Source organism: Protopterus annectens, chromosome 5.part0 (assembly GCF_019279795.1).
Source record: "Protopterus annectens isolate FY-2018-M chromosome 5.part0, PAN1.0, whole genome shotgun sequence".
Taxonomy (NCBI): Eukaryota; Metazoa; Chordata; order Ceratodontiformes; family Protopteridae; genus Protopterus; species Protopterus annectens.
In genome coordinates, this window is record NC_056735.1 from 1,787,144,685 (window position 1) to 1,787,164,872 (window position 20,188).

Consider the following 20,188-nt stretch of genomic DNA (forward strand, 5'->3'; position numbering starts at 1 on the left):
GCTGTTAACGCTATGTGCCATGGCATTTGCTGATCTTTGCAGTATACTGTTACTGTCTAGGTTTTGAGATTTTCTAGAAGCTGTACATATGCCCCATTCCTGATTGTCTGCAGATGACTTGGATTTTTTATTCCACTGTTTGGTGTTTGAGGGTCATTAGGCTAAGCCAGCATTTCATCCCAATTACCGGCATGAGCCTACCAAGCAGGGCCAATAGTAACTGGCTTTGCAGGCTCACTGTATGTACAAGTACCTAAGCACTGTACAATAAGCAGCAAGTCTGGAAGAACAGCAACTAAAAAAATGAACTGCACAACTCCAAAGCCAATAATAAATAGCTTAGTACATCACCCCTTTCACTTTTTTAATTGTGTAGTCTGTGTCCGCTGTGGCTCGGTTGCTTACCTGGTTGTCAAGTGAAGTGGCACTGTCCATGCTGAAGTGGAGCTTTTTCACACTACTAATCCAGTGTGTTAACAGTCTTGACAGGCTAGATCAGAGTTAAATGAAGTTTAATTCTTCAGTGAGCGAATTGAAGAAAACTGCAGTACCCAGGGAAATCCTGTGCAGGCAGTGAGAAGAGCACAAAACTTTATTAAATTTATTTTTAAAACACTTCCTGGTTGCTCCGTTTTTAGATTTTGGTACTTGAAAACAAAGGGAATGGCCATCTCTTAACATTCTAGAAAATTGACTTTTGTAAGACTGGCTTTATGTTGGTCTAAAATCCCTCGACTGCCTTTAGAGGCACCCAAGGATCACTCTGCTAAACCCACTACTGCTAGTTTGCAACTTGGTGTGCATTCCCATTCTGCCTGAAGTCACCTGCAAGATAACTCTGCTAGCACCCCTTTCTTTTTTAGGTGTTTACACTCCTTTAACCATCATAATGAAAGTCTGTTCAGGCAACTTGAGGAAAGAGGTGGTGCTGTGAAGGTGGTAGTTTTGAGATGCAACAGTGTGCAAAGTGGGAAATCCTGACTCTTTGGATGCCTCTCAACTTGGTTGATTAAACAGAGTTTGAAAACTTGTAAGGTAAAATGTTTTGAACAGTAGCTGTATAATTTGCTGAATGAAGTTTTTACATATGCCTGAGCATAGCACATTTCGTAAGTACAATCAACTGACTTTCTCCTTTCTTTTTAGGAATGATACTAAAGAAGATGTATTTGTTCATCAGGTAAGTGACTGCGGTTTATTTGGTGTTTGTGATCTGGATGGACTGCTTAGATCGGCTTGGTTTTTCTCTAGTGTGTGTGTTTAAGCCTTTTGGTGAGAAACTTCCCCAAATTAAAAAAAAAAAAATCCTGAGGTCAAATTCCTTGTCTAAGGGACAGGGATTGAATTTAACCCGAGTGACTGAACCCCCCCCTCCCCCATCCTCAGTTCCCTCATGAAGTTAGCTTTTCGTGATGCTTTTGCCAGGATGGAGTTAGTGGGATTAAAACAAATTTGCAAAGGTTCCTCAGACCCATGTTTCTCTTTCAAACTGTATACTACACCCCACAGTGATTTCTCTGACAATCATCTGACACCTCTTTTGGCAGCTAGCTATATTCTTCATACAACAAAGGAAAGTATAAACTTCCTAGTCGTAACAATAACGACTTGTCAGGCTCATCTGTCTGTGTCTGCTGGCTTCCTTTGACAACCAAGAAGCATCTGAATTCTGTAATTTCTTGTGTTTAACCAAACACGGAAATACCCTTATGAATACTGGTGGTGCTGTTGTCTTGTTGCTACTGCCAGTGATTTTGCATGGGTATGTTCAACGATCTAGCAAAGCTGATAATTGCAGTCACTAACTTTACTTTCACAGACTTAGATCTGCTTGTAACACCAGTATTAAAAGGGACAACCTACATTTCTGTTAGTCTTAAACAGACCAAAATAAGCATACACAGCACTCTGCTGTGAGGAATGTGTATGCACCGAGTGAATGTCTTCCATCACAGAAGAGAATCCTTACAAAAAACTGCTACCTGGAGTTGTAGTTCGGCAGATGGTTAACATTTGTGGACTGCCTGGATAATGCATACTGGAAGTAACAGTAGGATGCTTTGCTGTTTTAAATTCTGTGTGAGTGGCTGAGATGTCCTTGTTTAGTGTGAACTGTTGCCTAAGCAATTTAGTTTGAAAGGTCTTCAGAAGAGTAATCTTTTTTTTTTTTAATTTCATCTTTTTTTATTGCATCAGATGTAGCTTTACAGTAGAACACATTTGAACATGTAACCTGGGGTTGTAGTCCGTTTTGTGAAAACGGTGTGTTCATTTGATTAGTACTACAGTAGCCATAGCTGTACAAATTGTGTCCTGCCAAGGATACAAAGGCCTGCCATTCTTAAAGCTTTCAATCATGTGTCCAGACTTCTATGCCTTGAGCTCTTGTGTGGAGAACAGTAGCCTGTGTGCCAAAATAACTATTACTTTCTTGCCTGCCATAAGAGCATTTCCTCCTGGATTTGAGTATTGACTCCTGTCTTCCATTGCTAGGTGGATCTTTCCCTTTTGGGGAGACCCCAAGTGTACAGGCGCTGTCCAACAATACCATTGCTGGACTGTTGTATGGGGGGGGGGGGGGTATTTTATGGCAGAGTAGCTCTGATTGTGTTGTGTGGAGCTGGTATTCTAATTTTGAGTTTTTTGCTTGTGTACACTTATAGGCACCTCTAAATATACTCCTCCTAGGTCTCTTCAGCAGGGTTCAGACTTTAGATCTTTGCTTGAAAATGATTTTTACCCACTGTACAGAATGAGTCCTTTCCAGTCCTGTGTTCATTCAGTGCCTTGGCCATTGAGCGACTGGCTGTTTTGTTCCTCACGCCAAGACTCTAGTATAGTCTCTGTTAACAGTGGCCAAGGAGTTTGCTATGTTTCATCAGAAGGTAGGTCAGAATTTTTTTTTCCTTTTCATCGCACTTAAATGTTTTCGGATCATCTAACAAATTTAAATATTAGAATTAAAAACAAAATGCAGTTTTTGATTTTAAGGGGGGAAAAAACTATCCTTCATGGCCCTGTGTGAAAAAGTAATTGGCCTCCCTTAAGTCGTGAAGTAACTGGTTAATCACATTATGGGGAAAGCAGAGTTCAATTTCACTAGTCACTGCCAGACCTGTTGAGTCAGGAGATCACTTAAATAGAGCCTGTCAAGTAGGCCAAAATATCCCAAAAAGGAAAACAGTCGTGCCACGATCTAAAGAAATTCTGGAAGGCTCCGACTCGGCATGCTTATGCTATAGAGCGAGGCCTCTTATTGGCTGAGCTATCTTTATCCCAGGATGCACCACCACTAATCCCCCAGATCTCGTTTGCCGCTTACAAAGCTTAGACGTGGTCTCAACTTGGCTGGGCTAAGTACTAATTATTTAGGCTTTTTCCTGTCAGAAATTTGCTTGATTTAAATCCAAAAGCTGTTTTAACAGCTATTGTTGTTATATGAGTGTGCATTGGTAGTTTTGGTAGAGGATTTCGTGTTTTTTCCTGTCAGGGAAGGTTTCCCGTTCCCCTGTTGTTTCTACTACCTTGGTTTTTTGTGTGTGGGTCAAGTACCCGTTTAAGTTAGAGGGTCTTGACCCTCTCTATCTCTCTTCTGTAAAAAAAAAATATATATAATATATATATATATATATGTATATAATGTGTGTGTGTGTGTGTGTGTATATATATATATATATATATATATATATATATATATATATGTATGTATGTATGTATGTATGTATATATATATATATATATATATATATATATATATATATATATATATGTTTTATTTAAAATATTAAAGTAGGGATATTTTATTTGCTGTAACCCTTCTTTTTGTTGTAGACAACTGTTTGACCTTTTTGGCTAGGTCTAAAGAACACAAACCCTCCGGGTTTAAGAAATGCACGAGGTGTGGTTTCAAAATGTCCATAACTGACTACCACTCCTCGTGCGTCTATTGCTTAGGCACCAAGCACCTACAAGAATCGTGTAGCGTGTGTCACGCCTTTTCATCAACAGTCCTCCAGGAGAGGAAGAACAAATTAATCCTGAAAGGGTTAATCAAGCCATCCTTCGAGGAGGCTTTATCTTCCTCTCCTTCTAAAAAGAAGAAAGCGTCTGCTTAGACCAGTCAGTCGGAACCGACTGCAAAAAAATCTAAGCGGACTTCTCCATCGGCTCCACGGACTTCGGAGCCGAGGGCGGAACGGTCTGCCTCGATGCCTCCAGCCTCGACCCCTCTGGTTTCGGAGCCGAGCACTCGACCCCTCTGGTTTCGGAGCCGAGGACTGATATTGGAGCCGATAAGAGTTACCGGCTCAGACTCTTCCACTTCGGAGCCGAAGTCCTTATCGGCACCGAGGGAAATTACCTTGAGATCTCCCTCGGAGCCGATAGTGGTAGAGTCCATTCGGAGCCGATGGAGAAATCGGTTCGGGCCCAATCGGTATCCTCTAGATCATCCAAGATGTCTGATTCGGACATCGACAGGGTGCTCCTTAGACTCTTCCAGTCTCCGGTGTTCCAAAAGCTAGTTTCGGCTTCGGAGCCGATGGTCCAGTCCCCTACTGTGGTTCCTCCTCCAACAGCTTCGGCACCGTTGGAGCCGGCACTGATGGAACCGGTGGAGGTTTTAGGGTCTGGCCCGACCCTTGCTCCAACTCCGGCTCTTGGGTCGGAGTTCAGTACACGGACATCTTCCTTCGGCCCTGGGGGGGGGAGGCTTCGGGATTGATGCTTTTGGTCCCAAGTCTCCCTCTTGGTGCGACGGCAGGAGTGCCGTCCACTGTCGTGGTGGTCCCGCCTTCAGGGCTATGAGGAGTGCATTAGCCAAATCTTCCTTGGCTACCTCCACGGTTTCCCCAGCGCCTTCCCTGCATACGGAGACTGGGTCTTTGGCAGTCCCCCTGTCCTTAGACAGCGGAGCCCCTGGGCCTCAGGTTACCCCCGCTGGGGTCCCCCCCCCCCGGAGGTCCTTCTGAAGCCTCTTCGGAAGAACCCCCCAGGAAGAGATCGTGCAAGAGGAAGCACGTGGACTCCCCTGATGAGTCTCTTACATCAGACACTGATCGCGATGATGCAGAGGGGTCCCCTAAGTCGTCCTTGGATGATGTCTCCTTTGTAGACATCCTGGAAGCCCTAAAACAACGAGGCGGCTGGCAGTCCAAACCTCCCTCTGCTGATGAGTCAGTGTTCCTGAAGGCCTTCGGGGCTCAGCCCTCCGCCTCCTGGGGGTGTCTGCCCTCCGATGAGCTCTTGGATTTGATCTGTCGAAGGGCGTGGGAACACCCAGACTCTGTGGAACCGGTGCCTGCTCGTCCGAATAAGTTCTTCTCGGCACCCCCTGAAAAAGAGTTTCTAACTAAAGGTGTGGCTGTAGATTGGCTTCGACGTCCGTCCATCCTCCTAATAAGGAGTCTAGGAGCATGGATCGGTACGGCAAGCGCACCCTCAGTTCAGCGGCCTTTACATTGAGGTCCTTGAACTACCTTACGCACTTACCAGATTTCAGAGGGATCTGATTAAAATCCGATAGCCTCTTGGGTAACCTGCCTGAGGAGCTGGCCCAGACGGTTGGCTCTCAGCTGGCTACAATGTCAAACTCGTCCATGAGGCTCATTTCTTATGTGGCCGAAGGGGTGAATAGAGCGGCGGGTACAGGCATTGCTTTACGGAGACAAGCCTGGCTCCGCCTGTGTCATTTCGCGGAGGCCTTCAAGTCTTCCTTTGCCGACGCCCCCTTTAATGGGTCCTCCCTGTTTGGACCCAAGGTAAAGGACACACTAACCCGCTGTGAACAGGAGGGTAAGACTCTGACTGCCGTAGGGGCACGATTTTCCACTCCCTTTCGGCCTTATCCCAAGGCTAAAAGAGGAGGGAAGATGTGGTTCCGTAGATCTCAGAAGCCTTACCCCTCTCAGCAGGAGGATTCCCCTTCCAGCAGCAGAGGAGGGGGAAATTCTTCCGGAAGACGCCGTCCCAGAGGCGGCAGAGGCCCTCGCAACACTGGAGACCATGAGTCCTTTTCGTGGCTCTTCTTCATAGTCCCTGAGGATTGTCCCGCTGTTGTGCTCGGTGCTGGGGGGGGTCGAGCCAGTCGGGTCCCTGGGAAGGTATCACTCCAGGACCGATGGGTGCTCAATTATCGCCGGAGGTCCCCCTTTCAGTCCAAAAAAATCTCCAACCGCCACCCAGTCAGCGGAGGATGCAGGATACTTTAGGTTTAAAGCTGCTGCAAAAAGAGTCATCAACCCGTCCTCGCGAGCGGATTAGGGACTTACTCAAGATTCTTTTTGGTGCCAAAAAAGACCGGGGACTGAGGCCCATTTTGGACCTCAGCATCATAAACCGTTCAGTCAGAAAGTCCAAGTTCCGAATGGTCACCCTACAAACCATTCTCCCATTGCTGGAGAAGGGTGTTTGGATGTGCTCCATAGATCTCAAGGACGCTTATCATATCATGGTACATCAAGCTTCCAGGAGACATTTGCGCTTCAGCCTAGGAGGCAGTCATTTTCAGTTCCGTGCGCTGCCCTTTGGTCTCACCACAGCCCCCAGGGTGTTCACCAAGTGTTTGGCAGTCGTGACTGCTCACCTGAGAAGTCTAGGATTCCAGGTGTTTCCATATCTAACTACTGGCTCCTAACTGCCACCTCCGGACATCTACTACTGCAGCCTCCAAGCCACTATATCACTGGGCAGTTCCCTTGGAATCACCTTCAATTGGCCAAAGTCTGTGTTGCTGCCATCTCAACGCATAAGATTCATAGGGGTAGAGAGAGACTCAAACGAATGCAGGTCTATCTACCGACGGACAGAATACAAACTATACAGACTCAAGTTCGAGCCTTACTTCCCAGGCCCAAAGCTCCAGCCAGGATGGTCCTGCAGCTATTGGGATCCATGTCCGCCACGGTTCTTCTAGTCCCCTTGGCAAGGTTGCACATGAGAAGGCTTCTTTCAGCTCAGTGGTCCTTTCAAGAACTCCCCCTCAGTCACCTCGTATGGATCACGGAATCTTGCAAACAGGACCTTCGCTGGTGGCTAGTGCCCTCCAACTTGGATAAAGGACGACCCTTTGTTCTACCTTCTCCGGCAGCCACTTTGACCACGGATGCCTCCCAGATGGGGTGGGGGGGGGGCATTCCCTGGGCAGGTCAGTCCAAGGCAAATGGCACCCGGAAGAGACTTTACTTCATATCAACATCTTAGAAATGAGGGCAGTACTTCTGTCCCTTCAAGCCCTTCACGATTATCTCCCTCAGGGCGTAATTGCTGTTCACTCATAGTTGTCTGGTACCTGAACAAACAGGGAGGGACCAGATCCTATCCTCTTTGCAGAGAAGCCATGAGAGTTTGGGAATGGGCAGTCTCGACCAAACGCTTCCTAGTGGCTACTCACATACTGGGCAAGTCCAATGTGATAGCCGACAGATTGAGCAGAACCATCCTCTGTCCTCACGAATGGTCACTGAATATGACAGTTGCAAGTCAGATTTTCAGCAAATGGGGAGTTCCGTGTTGCGACCTCTTCGCGACTCCTCTGAATGCAAAGTGCAAAGAATTCTTCTCCCTAACCCCGGCTCCGGGGAAGAGCCCCATGGATGCACTAGTCCGTCCTTGGCCCACCGGCTTGCTTTATGCCTTCCCTCCAGTTCCTCTCCTTCCCAAGGTGATTCAAAAGGCATCTCTCTTGGGGAGCAAAATGATCTTAATTGCTCCTTACTGGCCTCGTCAAGTGTGGTTCCCCTATCTTCGGAAACATGCTCTGGAAGGTCCATGGTTCCTGGATCAGATCCCAGACCTATTGGTTCATCAGTCGGGACTATTCCACCAGTCCCTACACACCTTAAAATTGACGGCTTGGCTCCTCCTCGTCCGACGATAGTCAGTCATACATTGGATCCAGATGTTGTGCACATATTATCTTCGGCCCATAAGTCTGCTACAAAGAAACTGTATTCTAGCAAATGGAAAAGATTTGCTGGACCCCATTTCTGTTCCCGTGGCAGAAGTACTAAAATTTTTGACTTCTCTTTTCAATCAAGGTTCTTCAGTTTCTACCATCAAGGTACAATTGGCAGCAATTTTTAATTTTCACGAATCCATAGACCCACCTTTAATGAGCAACAGATTGTGTAAGACCTTCTTGAAAGGTGCTGCTCTATTAAGACCTCAGATTTCTCATCCTGCACCTCCATGGGATCTCGATATAGTGTTACGCGCCTTGACTTCTTTCCCCTTTGAACCGGCAGCTACATGTGATCTAAAGTTTCTATCATGGAAGACAGCCTTTCTGGTGGTGATTACTTCTGCCAGAAGAGTTTCAGAGCTTCAGGCTTTGTCAGTAAAACCCCCATACTTGGTTTTTCACAAAGACAGAGTATCCCTCAGGCCAAATCCTTCCTTTGTCCCTAAAGTTTGTTCTAGTTTCTGCTTACAACAATCGTTGGAGCTTCCAGTTTTTTTCCCAAAATACTCTTAACAAAACGGGAGTTCATATTCCACACACTAGATGTCCACTGACTGCCAAATGGATCAGGGACTGTATTACTCAAGCTTATTTTTATTCTAACAAAGAGCTTACCACCTCTGTCAAAGCTTATTCTACAAGGGCTATGGCTACTTCGATAGCATTTCATTCTAAGCTTGCCATTAGTGACATTTGTGCTGCGGCTACATGGTCTTCCCCGCACACTTTCATTTCCCACTACAAATTGGATGTGGCATCTAGAGGACGAGCTTCATTTGGTTCCACAGTGCTCAGGAGTGTTTTCCAATGAGCCACCCGGGATTCGGGTGCTAGGGACGCTGTCCCATCAGTACAGAATGTAGGCGAGATAGGATCACATAACATCTTTTAGTTATGTACTCACCATAACTTTAGATGTTTGGGATCCATCTCACCTACATTCCTAATAACCCACCCTCCTTCCCCCTTCCTTGGAGATCAGAGGATATCAGAAGGTCCGAATCCTGTTTCATCTTGAAACCTCTAACAATGTTATATAAACAAGTTGTGCATGTGTGCATGAATGCGGACAAACAAGATCTGGGGGATTAGTGGCGGTGCATCCTGGGATAAAGATAGCTCAGCCAATAAGAGGCCTCGCTCTATAGCATAAGCGTGCCGAGTCAGAGCCGAGGGATCGGCTCCGAGCCCATCAGTACAGAATGTAGGTGAGATGGATCCCAAACATCTAAAGTTATGGTGAGTACATAACTAAAAGTTCGTCTCACTTTTGCCGAAAAACATCTTTATCCCCAAGACTTTTGGGAAAACTTTTCTGTGGACTGAATAAACAAAACTTTTTGGGAGGTGTGTGCATCCTGTTGCATCTGGCCTGGGGCTGCTTTGCTGCTTCTGGACCTGGGCAACTTTCTGATGTTGATGAACCACTGAAAGGAGAATGTCCGGCTAGCAGTTCGTGACCTCAAGCTAAACTGCACATGGGTTCTGCAGTAGGACAATGATCCAAAACACAAGTCTACCTCTGGCTTAAAAACAAAATGAAGGTTTTGGAGTGGCCTAGTCCAAGTCTTGAATTCGATTTGAGATGCTGTGGGAATGAAGGTTTTGGAGTGGCCTAGTCCAAGTCTTGAATTCAATTTGAGATGCTGTGGGATGACCGTAAAGGCAGTAATGCTGTGAAACCCATCAATATGGCTGAATAAAAACAATTCTGCAGAGTGTGGGCCAAAATTCCTCAACAGTGATGTGAAAGACACCTTGTCAGTTATCGCAAACACTTGTAGTTGCCACTGCTGCTGCTAAGGGTGGCGCAGTCAGTTATTGGGTTTAGGGGGCAATTACTTTTTCACATAGGACCATGAAGGTTTGGATGATAAGTGGTCATCACTTAACTGCATTTTGTTTACTTGGGTTATCTTTGTCTAATATTTACATTTGTTTGATCTAAAGTGTAACAAATGTGCAAAGAAAAAGAAATCTGGGCAAATACTATCATGTGTGTGTGTGTGTGTGTGTGTGTGTGTGTGTATATATACACACTTTCACTAATACCAAAACAGCTGCAGTGCAAACTTTGTCCAGCAAAGCGGCTAATGTGATTATTCTATTCGTATGCCGCTGTGCCCATAACATGAGGGAGTCTGCCTCTGGTTGACTTCACACTTTTGCCCATTTTACAAAAGATGGCTGCTATTGTGACTTGTACATGCAATAGTCTGCATCATTCAGTGGACGTTTGGTATATAGCAGATGTTGGTGCACACCTACCTTGTAACTGCCAGCTCCAGTCGTTGCTCGCTTAGGTAAGTGACTGTCCTCTATTCAACCATACCTCTCGAGGTCGGTGAAGGCCTGGAGTCTGAGTCGGAAGCTGCGGACCTTCCACTGACTGGTACCTGGGAGAAAGCAGTCAAGCTGCCAGCATGTCCAGAGGTAGTCGCGGGCATCCAACTGCCCTTGCATAGGACCTTCTGTTCCACCCCTAAGGGGAAACGTCTGGCTGATACACCTCCAAAATTGCATCCTCTTGGCCATGCTTCTCCAGAGAAACTATTGTTCAAGTGAAGGACTTTTTTTTTTTTTTTTTTTTTTTTTTTTTTTTTTTTATAATGGGACTGCAGTCAGGTTACCGAGACTCGTGCGGTATTACTTACAAGCGAGTCCCCAAACCAGTGTGCAGTTATCCTGCCGGAGCCCAGACACTCCTCTCTGCCAGAGTCTGTCTCTGTCCTTCACTCCTCTCTGCTTGGAAAAGGATAACCCTGAGTCCTCTCAATCATAAAGGTTTTATTTCATGGTGTTGAGCCCAGACCAACCCTCAGGCATTCTCTTCCCCTTCGAGACCAAATGGCTTTCTTTCCCCTGGTACTGCAGGCCGTTCTTTCACAAGGTGCATCAGGAAGTTCCCTCCCAATTAAGAGGACAAGGATTGTACTCCAGAATGTTCTTGGTCCCCAAGAAGGAAGGTCCCTGGAGACCAGAGTTGTCCCGCTTAAATACCTTCCTTCCACAGGATTGCATGGTGTGCTTGGATATAAGGGATGCATACCTGCATATCCCAATTCACCCACAGTGGGTTCTGCACATTTTCAGTTCTGTGCTTTGCCATTTTGGTAGGCCCCAAGCATACCTGGACTTGGCTAAGGCCTTCGACACAATACCCCACTCAGGCATCATAGATGAGCTAAACAGCTTAAAAGTAAACCCTTACGTCACTAGATGGGTTGCAAACTGGCTAAAGGACAGAACCCATAAAGTTAAAATCGCTGGAGCAATGTCAGACTCGAAGCCAGTCACAAGTGGTGTCCCACAGGGATCTGTCCTGGGACCCCTCTTGTTCGGCATTTATTTCTCAGATGTTAAAGCAAACATTGGAGTGCTGTGGCTGAGAAGTTTGCAGATGACTGCAAACTAGGCGCCATAGTCGATACACCAGCAGAGAGACGCATCCTACAAAAAAGGCCTCACTGAAACGGACAACTGGTGCCATAGTCACGGCCTTAAACTGAATGCCAAAAAATGTATAGTCATCCCTTTTGGAAAAAACAAAGTACCCACAAATTATCACATAGACTGCAACCCACTGAGTATGGAAAAAGTAATGAGACTTGGGGACTCAAGTAGACGGCGACCTCTCATTTGACACCCACGTTGCCAAATTGGTTAGAAAAACATTCTACCTTGCACACCTCCTCATGAAGGGATTCACATCCAGATCCAAGGATGTCATTGTACCCCTATATTCCTCCCTCATCAGACCCATGATCGAGTACAATGCCCCATTTGGTATGTACCTCACCCGGCATTTGCAACAGCTGGAGAGACCACAAAAGTACCTCACCAAAAGGATCAAACATATGTCTTATTCTGCCAGGCTAAAGAAACTTCAGCTCTATTCAGTAGCATACCGCCTGCTCAGAGGTGATATCTGCCTGACGTACAAGGCCATGTCCAATCACGATCTGATGGACATGCTCCACCTCAAAAATCCAAATCCATCAGGACCACGAGAGCTAAAGACTTAAAACCTCGGCACAAGTATGAATAGGACATGCTGGAGGGATAGATTCATAACCCAGAGGCTTCCCATGCTTTGGAACAGGATCCCAGTTCGTATTGGGCAGAGCCCCTTACTGACTCTCTTCAAGAGAAATCTTGAGTGGATGGGAGATCGTAAGTTTACCCCAGGGGTCACATCTGTGTCACTGCTAGACAGGGGCACAGTAAATTAATTCTATTATATAAGGAGACCTTCATTGTGTCACTACTAGACAGAGGCACAGTATTCTAGATTTATTCTGTACATTTTTGTACCATTTCATGGGGTGGCAAAAGCCGCATCACTATGGCTAGGCTTACAAAAATGCCCCAGGGCAGATGGCCTAGAACTACACTATGAAACTATGAAGAGTGTTCATGAAGTATCTAGCCCCAGTCATTGCTTTTTGCCAGAATGCAGGGGGTCCAACTCTTACCTTATCTGGATGATGCCTTCATCATGACATTACCTGTACAGCAGCATCTGCACTTCACCATCTCCCTCTTGAGGTGCATGGGGTTTATTGTAAATCTTCAAATATCCTCCCTGACCCCCCTGTCAGGCTTGTGTGTTCCTAGGATGCAAGATTCTAACAGGACAAGTGATGCCCCCCCCAATCATGTCTCACCCTGTCTGCTAGAAAGTTTGAGGCTCCTGGGATTCATGGCCTCTGTCATTCCCATGGTACACTTAAGGCTACACATGAGGTTTCAATGATCGAGGACAATCTGGAAACACCTGTACCCTTGCTCCCCTGCCTTTCCAGGGAACACAGTTGGTTGATTGCTCAGATCTCTGCCAGTCCAGGTCTTCCCCTACTTCCCCTCTCCCCAAAGCAGGATCTGTGCACAGATGCTTCAGACTCTGGGTAGGGAGCAACCTTAGGAGAGTGGGTTTCTTGGACCGGATCTGTGCACAGATGCTTCGGACTCTGGGTAGGGCGCAACCTTAGGAGAGTGGGTTTCTTGGACCATTTCCCAATACTGGGAACACATCGGTATCTAGGAGATGAGAGCCTTGAAAATTTATCCTTCAAGTTCAAAGCTGATTCTCTCAGGTGTGCTGAGATGGTACACAGACAATACCATGGTGCTGTGCTACGTCCAACAGGGGGATGGGGACAAAGTCTGCAGGAGTGGGAGATGGTCCTTCACAGATGAGTAAGCCTAGAATGGGATGGCAGATGTTTTAAGCAGGACCATAACCCAATCCCACAAGTTGATGCTCAACAGGGATGTGTCTCTGGACCTGGTGATGGGGGGTATACCTCAAGTAAACCTTTTTGCCTCCCCAATTAACAGGCAACCCCCAAACGTCTCCAGGATACCCTCTGCCTTGGCATGGAAGGGTGGATCCTCTCCTTCCCATGGAAGGGGATGTTCACTTATGCATTCTCCCCTTCTCTCTCATTCAAAAAGATTCAGAAGTGCCTCGAATCTTGTTGGTGCCCCCCCCCCTCCCCATTGGCCAAGGCACCATGGTTTCCCTCCTAAATCTAGCCAAGGGCACTCGCCGCACATTAACCCACAGGAAGGACCTGCTCACACAGGAGACAAGAACCCTCATACACCCCTGATTCCAGCCTGCATCTTACACTGGGTGATTGCATTGATTTCCTTTGGACGCGTGCATCAGGTTCTGTCAGATGCCAGAAAATCCTATATCCAAGTAGATTGTTTTCTGTTTTTAAAACAATTTTCAACCACTGGCTTGTACGGCCCCCTGTAATGTCTTACTTTAGCCAGAGTTCATACATCTGCCATCTCAGCATGCTTACTTCTCACCCCTCTAAAAGTGGTACTACACATTTGACCCCCAAGGAAACCAATCTTCCCTTCGCCACAGACTTTAGGAGAGAGGATCCTTCACTCCTTAGTATCTCAGTTGTCTGAACTTTTAATTGGCCAGTACCAAATCCATTTGTAAATCAGAAGGGGGGGGGGGGGTCCATTACCCAAGAGCCCTGGGACTCCCGGTTTCCAAGCAAGCCATTTTTTTTCCCCTGGATCTGTCTGAGGGAAGGATCTGGCGATGGCTTCTCTGCATAGCCGGACAGGGATGGCTTTCCCTGGGTTTGGTTTGACCGGAAGTCTACTTGTAAAACTTTTTAAGGCTTGGTTCAGGCTCTCTGACTCTTCTGGTATTGCTGTTAAGTATTTGTGTGTAGAGTACTTTCACCAGGATATTTTTATTTTGTGGGGTCAACTACTGTTTTTTTTTTTTTTTTTCCCAGTTTTGAAGTGCTTTTTCTGGTAGTCCTTTTAGAATTTTAACTCCATCCAGAATGAATCTCTTCAGTGGGAACATGAAAATGTTTCCTATTAAATTATTTGTCTTATTAAAATCAAGGTTGAGGTTCGCTCTTCGGCTTATTAGAAAGGGTTAAATTCTAAAAGCAGTAACTTGGTCCTGTACTAAAAAGTACTGTCCTCCAGGTCTGACAGTTTTTGCTAGGACTGTTCTCCAGGAGCACCTCACCCCCCATCCTTCTCTTCCAGCTATTTATCTTAAGTTGATGCAGCTGTGATGGGTGAAGTACACTTGCCATAATGGTGGATGTTCTAATGGTTACTGTGAGTAGCTACCCCACTCTTTCATCCTCACTTTTGCCCATTTTTATGCCAGGGTGAGCTCAAGGTAATGGTTTGGACTTGTGGAAGGTGCCCTTAAGCTCAAAGCTGGCCAGCTGTTGTATCCTATGCATTACACATAACTAAGGCTGCATCAGCAGTGATCTTTCGAGTGTCTGCTGTTGTGGTTTAGTTCTCCCAACTCTACTTTTTTGGCTTTGGGGAGAAGAAAAATGGTTACTTGCAGGGAGCACTACTCGAGTTGTGAATTTTCTTTGGTATGTTTTTGGGGGGTGGGTGTTGTCTGATTTTGTGTGTATCAAAGAATGTTAGTTGCAGCTTTTTTTTTTTTCTGATTTTATTTTTTTTATCTTCAGACTGCCATTAAGAAGAACAACCCAAGAAAATACCTTCGCAGTGTAGGGGATGGAGAAACTGTAGAGTTTGATGTTGTCGAAGGGGAAAAGGTACTGCTTTTATTTTTTTCCCAGGTAGTGGCTGACCTAGAAGACCATAAAGATGTACTTGGAAGCAGTTTTGAAAGTCCTTGCACAGGTTTTGCAGATTTTTAACAAATGTATGTAGTTGCTATTGATTCTCCATTTTCACTATTGCCTCATTACCATAGTGTAATGGTCAAAATTTCTGCATCATATTTTTAGGTTCCCATCATTGGTTTGTTGGTCTGCACTTGTTCTTTGGATGTGTTAGTTTGGGCAAAATATCCATAGATGCTTATAAATTGTATATGAAATATTGTATTTGTATATTGGCAGTGTTTTGTAGATGCACATCTTAATTCTGATGCTTGCTTTTTTTAGTTCCTTTCCTCATTCATTGCGTCTGTCTAGCCCACATTTTAGTTGCTAATAACACCAGTTGGAATAATTTGTGCTAATTTGCAAGCTAACCATTTCTTTTGACCCTGCACCCCACCCCAACAAGGGCAGAATCAGTCTACCTACAGTTTGTGTACAAATTGGTGCCAAAGATTTTTTTAAACTAATGCTGGTTCGCACGCTGCTTGTTCTGACTGCAGGCAGAATGGGTAGCACTTAATAGCAGCTTTTGGCAGAGGTGCAAAAGCCCACCCAGAGGCTGTTATGATCAACCCCAGTTCATTGCACCTGCTGAAATGTGTGGTGGTGTGTTTTCGTTTTGCCATTCGAGAGAGGTCTCTTGATCAGATGGGGGATGAAGGCCTTCCTTCACTTTTTCACTACTGTGGAAGGCAGAGAACTTCTAGAGGGATGAGCTCTCAAAGCTGCACTATAGGTTACATTTTGGTCCTCAGTCTACAGATCTCTAAAACGTGAACTAGAAGCAGAGTGGGGTTTCCCATTGTATCTCCACCCAGGAAAGTAACCTCTGCCCACATTGCTCAGCTGATCTCCAGTGCCTACTACACAATAGTGGGCCATTCTAGAACAGGTCACAGCTCAAAGAGCCGATCTGATCACGTATCGTTTTACTCTCCCCGTCCTTTTTTTCATCACTTGGGGTATCCGGGAGCTGAGGTGGGTTCTTGGTCATCTTGTTTCTTCCCGAACTCCACGTTTACCTCAGATACAGGTTCTAGTCTCATGTTAGCAGATGGGTTTGAGCTCTTATTCCCCTGAGGCCTGCTTGCCTCTGGAAGGAGCAACCAATGGAAAGGTGGGTCTTGGTAGGGCCTTCTTTGTCACAGGAGGCCCGGACCTCGCAGATGAGCCCCCACCCTCTCCCAAGGCAAGTTTTTTTTTTTTTTTTAACAGAGCCCAAGTATCTAACTGCCTGCCTAGACGTGTGTTTACTGGAACACCTTTGGGCTTTTTTGCTGATGTTTTAGCAATATGCTTTTGTTTTATGTGATTGTGTTTTTTTTTGTCTCTTGTTTGGCTCTTGTATGCCATGTGTAATTTCTACTTTCTGGCTTGGGTGGATTCTTAAGTGCAGCTTGAATGTTGTAGCCATCTCAGTTGGATATCTTGATATTAAGTGAGGCCTAGTGAGTAGAGACTGAATTTTATACTTGGCAACAAAGGTAGTAACTCGAGGACATTGGTCTAAAATAAGTGAGTAGTTACACAAAATGCTTAAGTCACCAGTCCATACACGCACAGAATGGAACAGCATTTCATAACAAAAATACATTATAAACCAGCGGTAGCAGACACCATAGAATTTACAATCCACTAATTCAGAGGTGTGTTTGTATGAAACAGATTTCTATAACCTTTCTTTTTAGCATTTTCTAATGGTGATTTCAGTAAGTTTGAAAACTGGAACCATTTAAACCTTGAAACCTTATATTCACTTGTTCCTCTTTGTGTGTAAATAACTCCCTCTCTTCTATTGTGAAAATGTTAATTCTGATATACTGAATTTAAACCCATGTATCCTAAAATCTCCAACTTGTATGTTGAGAATCAAGTCCCCCTTGAGAAGATCCTGTTGTGGAAAGTTGGAAGATAGCTTGGGAACTATTTTTTTTGTAATTTGAAGTTTTAAAATTGATTTACTGAGTAGAGAGTTTGGGCAGCTAAAGCACCCTATAATCCTCCACTGCATGGTGGATAACTGAACCCATTTCCATTTAGCATTTTAAAGGCAGAAATGGTTTTCGATGAAGTCCTATTAACAATGGTTATTAAGGATTTAACAGTGTGGTTACATACTTGTCCAGAATGGCCACTTTGGGCATGGGCACTATTTAGAAGAATATTGGACTATGGTATACAAACCATTGAGTAATAATTTTATAAGTAGTATAAAGAATGTATTCGTTTCGGGATGAATTTTCATTGCGTACAGGTGTACTTTGCATTAGGTGCACCCGTTGCTAACGCATGATAATATAGCTGTGTCTCTATGGGGAGTAAAAATTGCTCATAAGAGTAATGACCCCCCCCCCGCATGATAATATAGCTGTGTCTCTATGGGGAGTAAAAGATTGCTCATAAGAGTAATGACCCCCCCCCCCTGTAGAGAGAATGTATTTAAATGTTTTGTAGATTTTTTATTTTATGGGGTAGTACTAAGGACTTTCCACATCTGTCCTGACAAGTTTTGTTCTTTAGATATGGTCATTCTGAAGGGCACATGATTTATAGGGAAGAAGTGAGGAAGATTACATTGACATAGCAGTGATATGCACTCTTAAGCACACCTTTTTGATGTATAGTATGAGTGAAATATAGAATGGCCGATTCTAGTATATCTGCCTGTAGTTTTGAAGTTGGGAAATTTGGTTTTGGCGATTTTAAGTACCTCCAGTTAAAGGAAGAATTACTACTTTTTGTCCCTGTTGCATGTAATGTGTGTAATACATATTCCTGAAATTTTATAGAATTTGAAATTTATCTGATTATCCCTAATTCCTAGGCTTGTTTTTTGTTGACCGGGATAGTCCGACTAGGCTACACAAAGCCTTTTTTCTGCCGAGGCCCAGGGAGAAGCGCTCCAGTCACTTGTCTTTAGAATGTGGGAGGAAACCCACGCAAATGCAGGGAGAACAGGCAAGCTCCGCACAGAAGGCACCCCAGCCGAGGTTCTAACCAGAGAACCTCTTTGTTGTGAGGTGACTATGTTAACCGCTGCACCACTGCACCACCCAAGCTTTCAAAATTCTATGAAAATTAAAGCGTATGCTTTATTTATAAAAAAGCGAGTCTTTTTCTGTCTACATTGTTACATGTATAAGTTTTAGTTTCTGATGCAGGTGAGAGAACTAGAATACAAAATTTAGCTTGTGTAGCCAGATGCATTAACTGCACTTCCTGTATTACCAACAAAGAATGATCACACGTGAGCTTATACATAGACTGAGGCTAATGCTGCATATAAATGCACACAAAGGTGATGAAATCTTTTCTTCACAATGGAAAAGGGCAAGACTAAGGTGAATTTACATGCATAGAGAAACAAGATAAGTGGATATGTAAACTTTGGGTATATCCATTTCCAGGTTGTCATGATTCATTAGTAAACTTTCTTTGGTATGGGGATGTAGTGTTTTGAGTTGCACATTTGTAATTGTATGAGGTATTGGTTATAGTCATGATTTTATGATGCCTTCATAATTTTTACTTGTGCACATTTTTGGCTTTGAAAAATTGGAAGCACATTGTGTGAAAGCTTCTATAGCTGTTAACTTTGATTTTAGACTGGTGTCCTTGAACCATTGTTCTGTTGCTACCCTTGCTTTTGCCAGCTTGAGCTACTTTTTTCATCTTTTATACTTGCCATTGTTTAAAAAAGGGGGGGTATTCATGTGCAGTAGATAATTGTGAGCAAGCTACAGCCTTTCCTTTGCACATACCTAAATGTTTTCATACGCGGGCTCTATTTCCGTAGTAGTAAAAAGTCTGCAATGGTGCATTCCTGTTGCCTTTTTTCCCCCTATTCTTGCAGGGTGCAGAGGCAGCGAATGTTACTGGGCCTGGTGGTATTCCAGTACAAGGAAGCAAGTATGCTGCAGATCGTAACCAGTATAGACGCTACCCTCGTCGTAGGGGACCTCCACGCAACTACCAGCAGAACTACCAGAATACAGAAGGTGGAGATAAAAGTGAAGGCACGGAGAGTGCACAAGAAGGGGATGGCCAAGCTCAACAGAGGCCTTATCGCAGGAGACGTTACCCACCACCTTATTATATGCGTAGACCCTATGGCCGTCCTCCACCATACTCCAACCCCCCTTCTCAGGGTGAAGTTTTAGAGGTAATGTATACTTTGTGGTGGTGGAAGTTTTGTATATAGTATAAAGTATTGTGCGAGACCAAAATGACGCATTTTTTTCTCCCCCCCCCTGTTTAGGGTGCTGATACAGGTGGCAGTGGCGAAGCAGGTGCTAGACCTATGAGACCAAATATGTACCGAAGATACAGACCTCGATACCGCAGGTGCAGAAGAGATTACTTAAACTTTTGGAGAAAGTGGTTTTAGCTAAAGATGCTTTTTCTCTCAGATTTTCACTGTATAAAAGGAAACTAGCCATAGTAGCATGTTCCTAGTTGCAAGCCTTGTATATCACAGGTGGTATTTTGAATAATTGTCATCAATCCAACATCACAAATTGTTCAATTCCTTTCCTCCAAACCCTTGGTTTGCATATATTGTTTCCCCAATTCACTTTTTTATGTAGTTTGCTCCTGCCCTGTCATTCAGTACTTTCAGATACAGTTGGTTTAGTAATTGCTGTTTTGACACCCACAAGGATTAAACTTAATGAGCGGTCTCAACAATTCTGATATCCCAACTAAAAAAAATTCTCATTCTGGCAGATTCAGTAGACCAACTCTTGCCTATTTTGTGTCCCTTAATTGCAATTGCATTCATTGCTGTCGACATCTCCTTTCTCCATCCCCATGTTGGCTTAATTCTTGGGATACTTTTTTGCTATTTTAAGAATATAATTTAAGTGGCTTTTCTTAAGGATCTGCATCCAAAGTACCACTCTAATTTCACCTGTTATTTCTGCTAGTGTTACGCATGAGCATTTTAACTGTAGCTCTAAAACATCCCTTCAAGTCGGGTAATTCTAAACCACATTGTAAGAGCTTTTTTCTTCATATTTAAATTTTTGCCAGTTTAGTGTAGGTCCCCTTGCTTGGTGCGTCGAGTTTTAGGATAGAGTAG

The 20,188-nt window shown here is 44.5% G+C and overlaps 1 protein-coding gene across 1 annotated transcript in view; it reads left to right on the forward strand.

Annotated features, from left to right (window-relative positions):
* The window catches only part of YBX1 (Y-box binding protein 1), a 75,293-nt gene that overhangs the window by 15,780 nt on the left and 39,325 nt on the right, over window positions 1–20,188 (forward strand). The window contains exons 3-6 of the mRNA XM_044071589.1: window positions 1,147–1,180; window positions 14,947–15,036; window positions 18,962–19,270; window positions 19,367–19,452. Of these exons, the coding sequence (XP_043927524.1) occupies window positions 1,147–1,180; window positions 14,947–15,036; window positions 18,962–19,270; window positions 19,367–19,452 (519 nt within the window). The remainder of the gene's footprint in view (window positions 1–1,146; window positions 1,181–14,946; window positions 15,037–18,961; window positions 19,271–19,366; window positions 19,453–20,188) is intronic.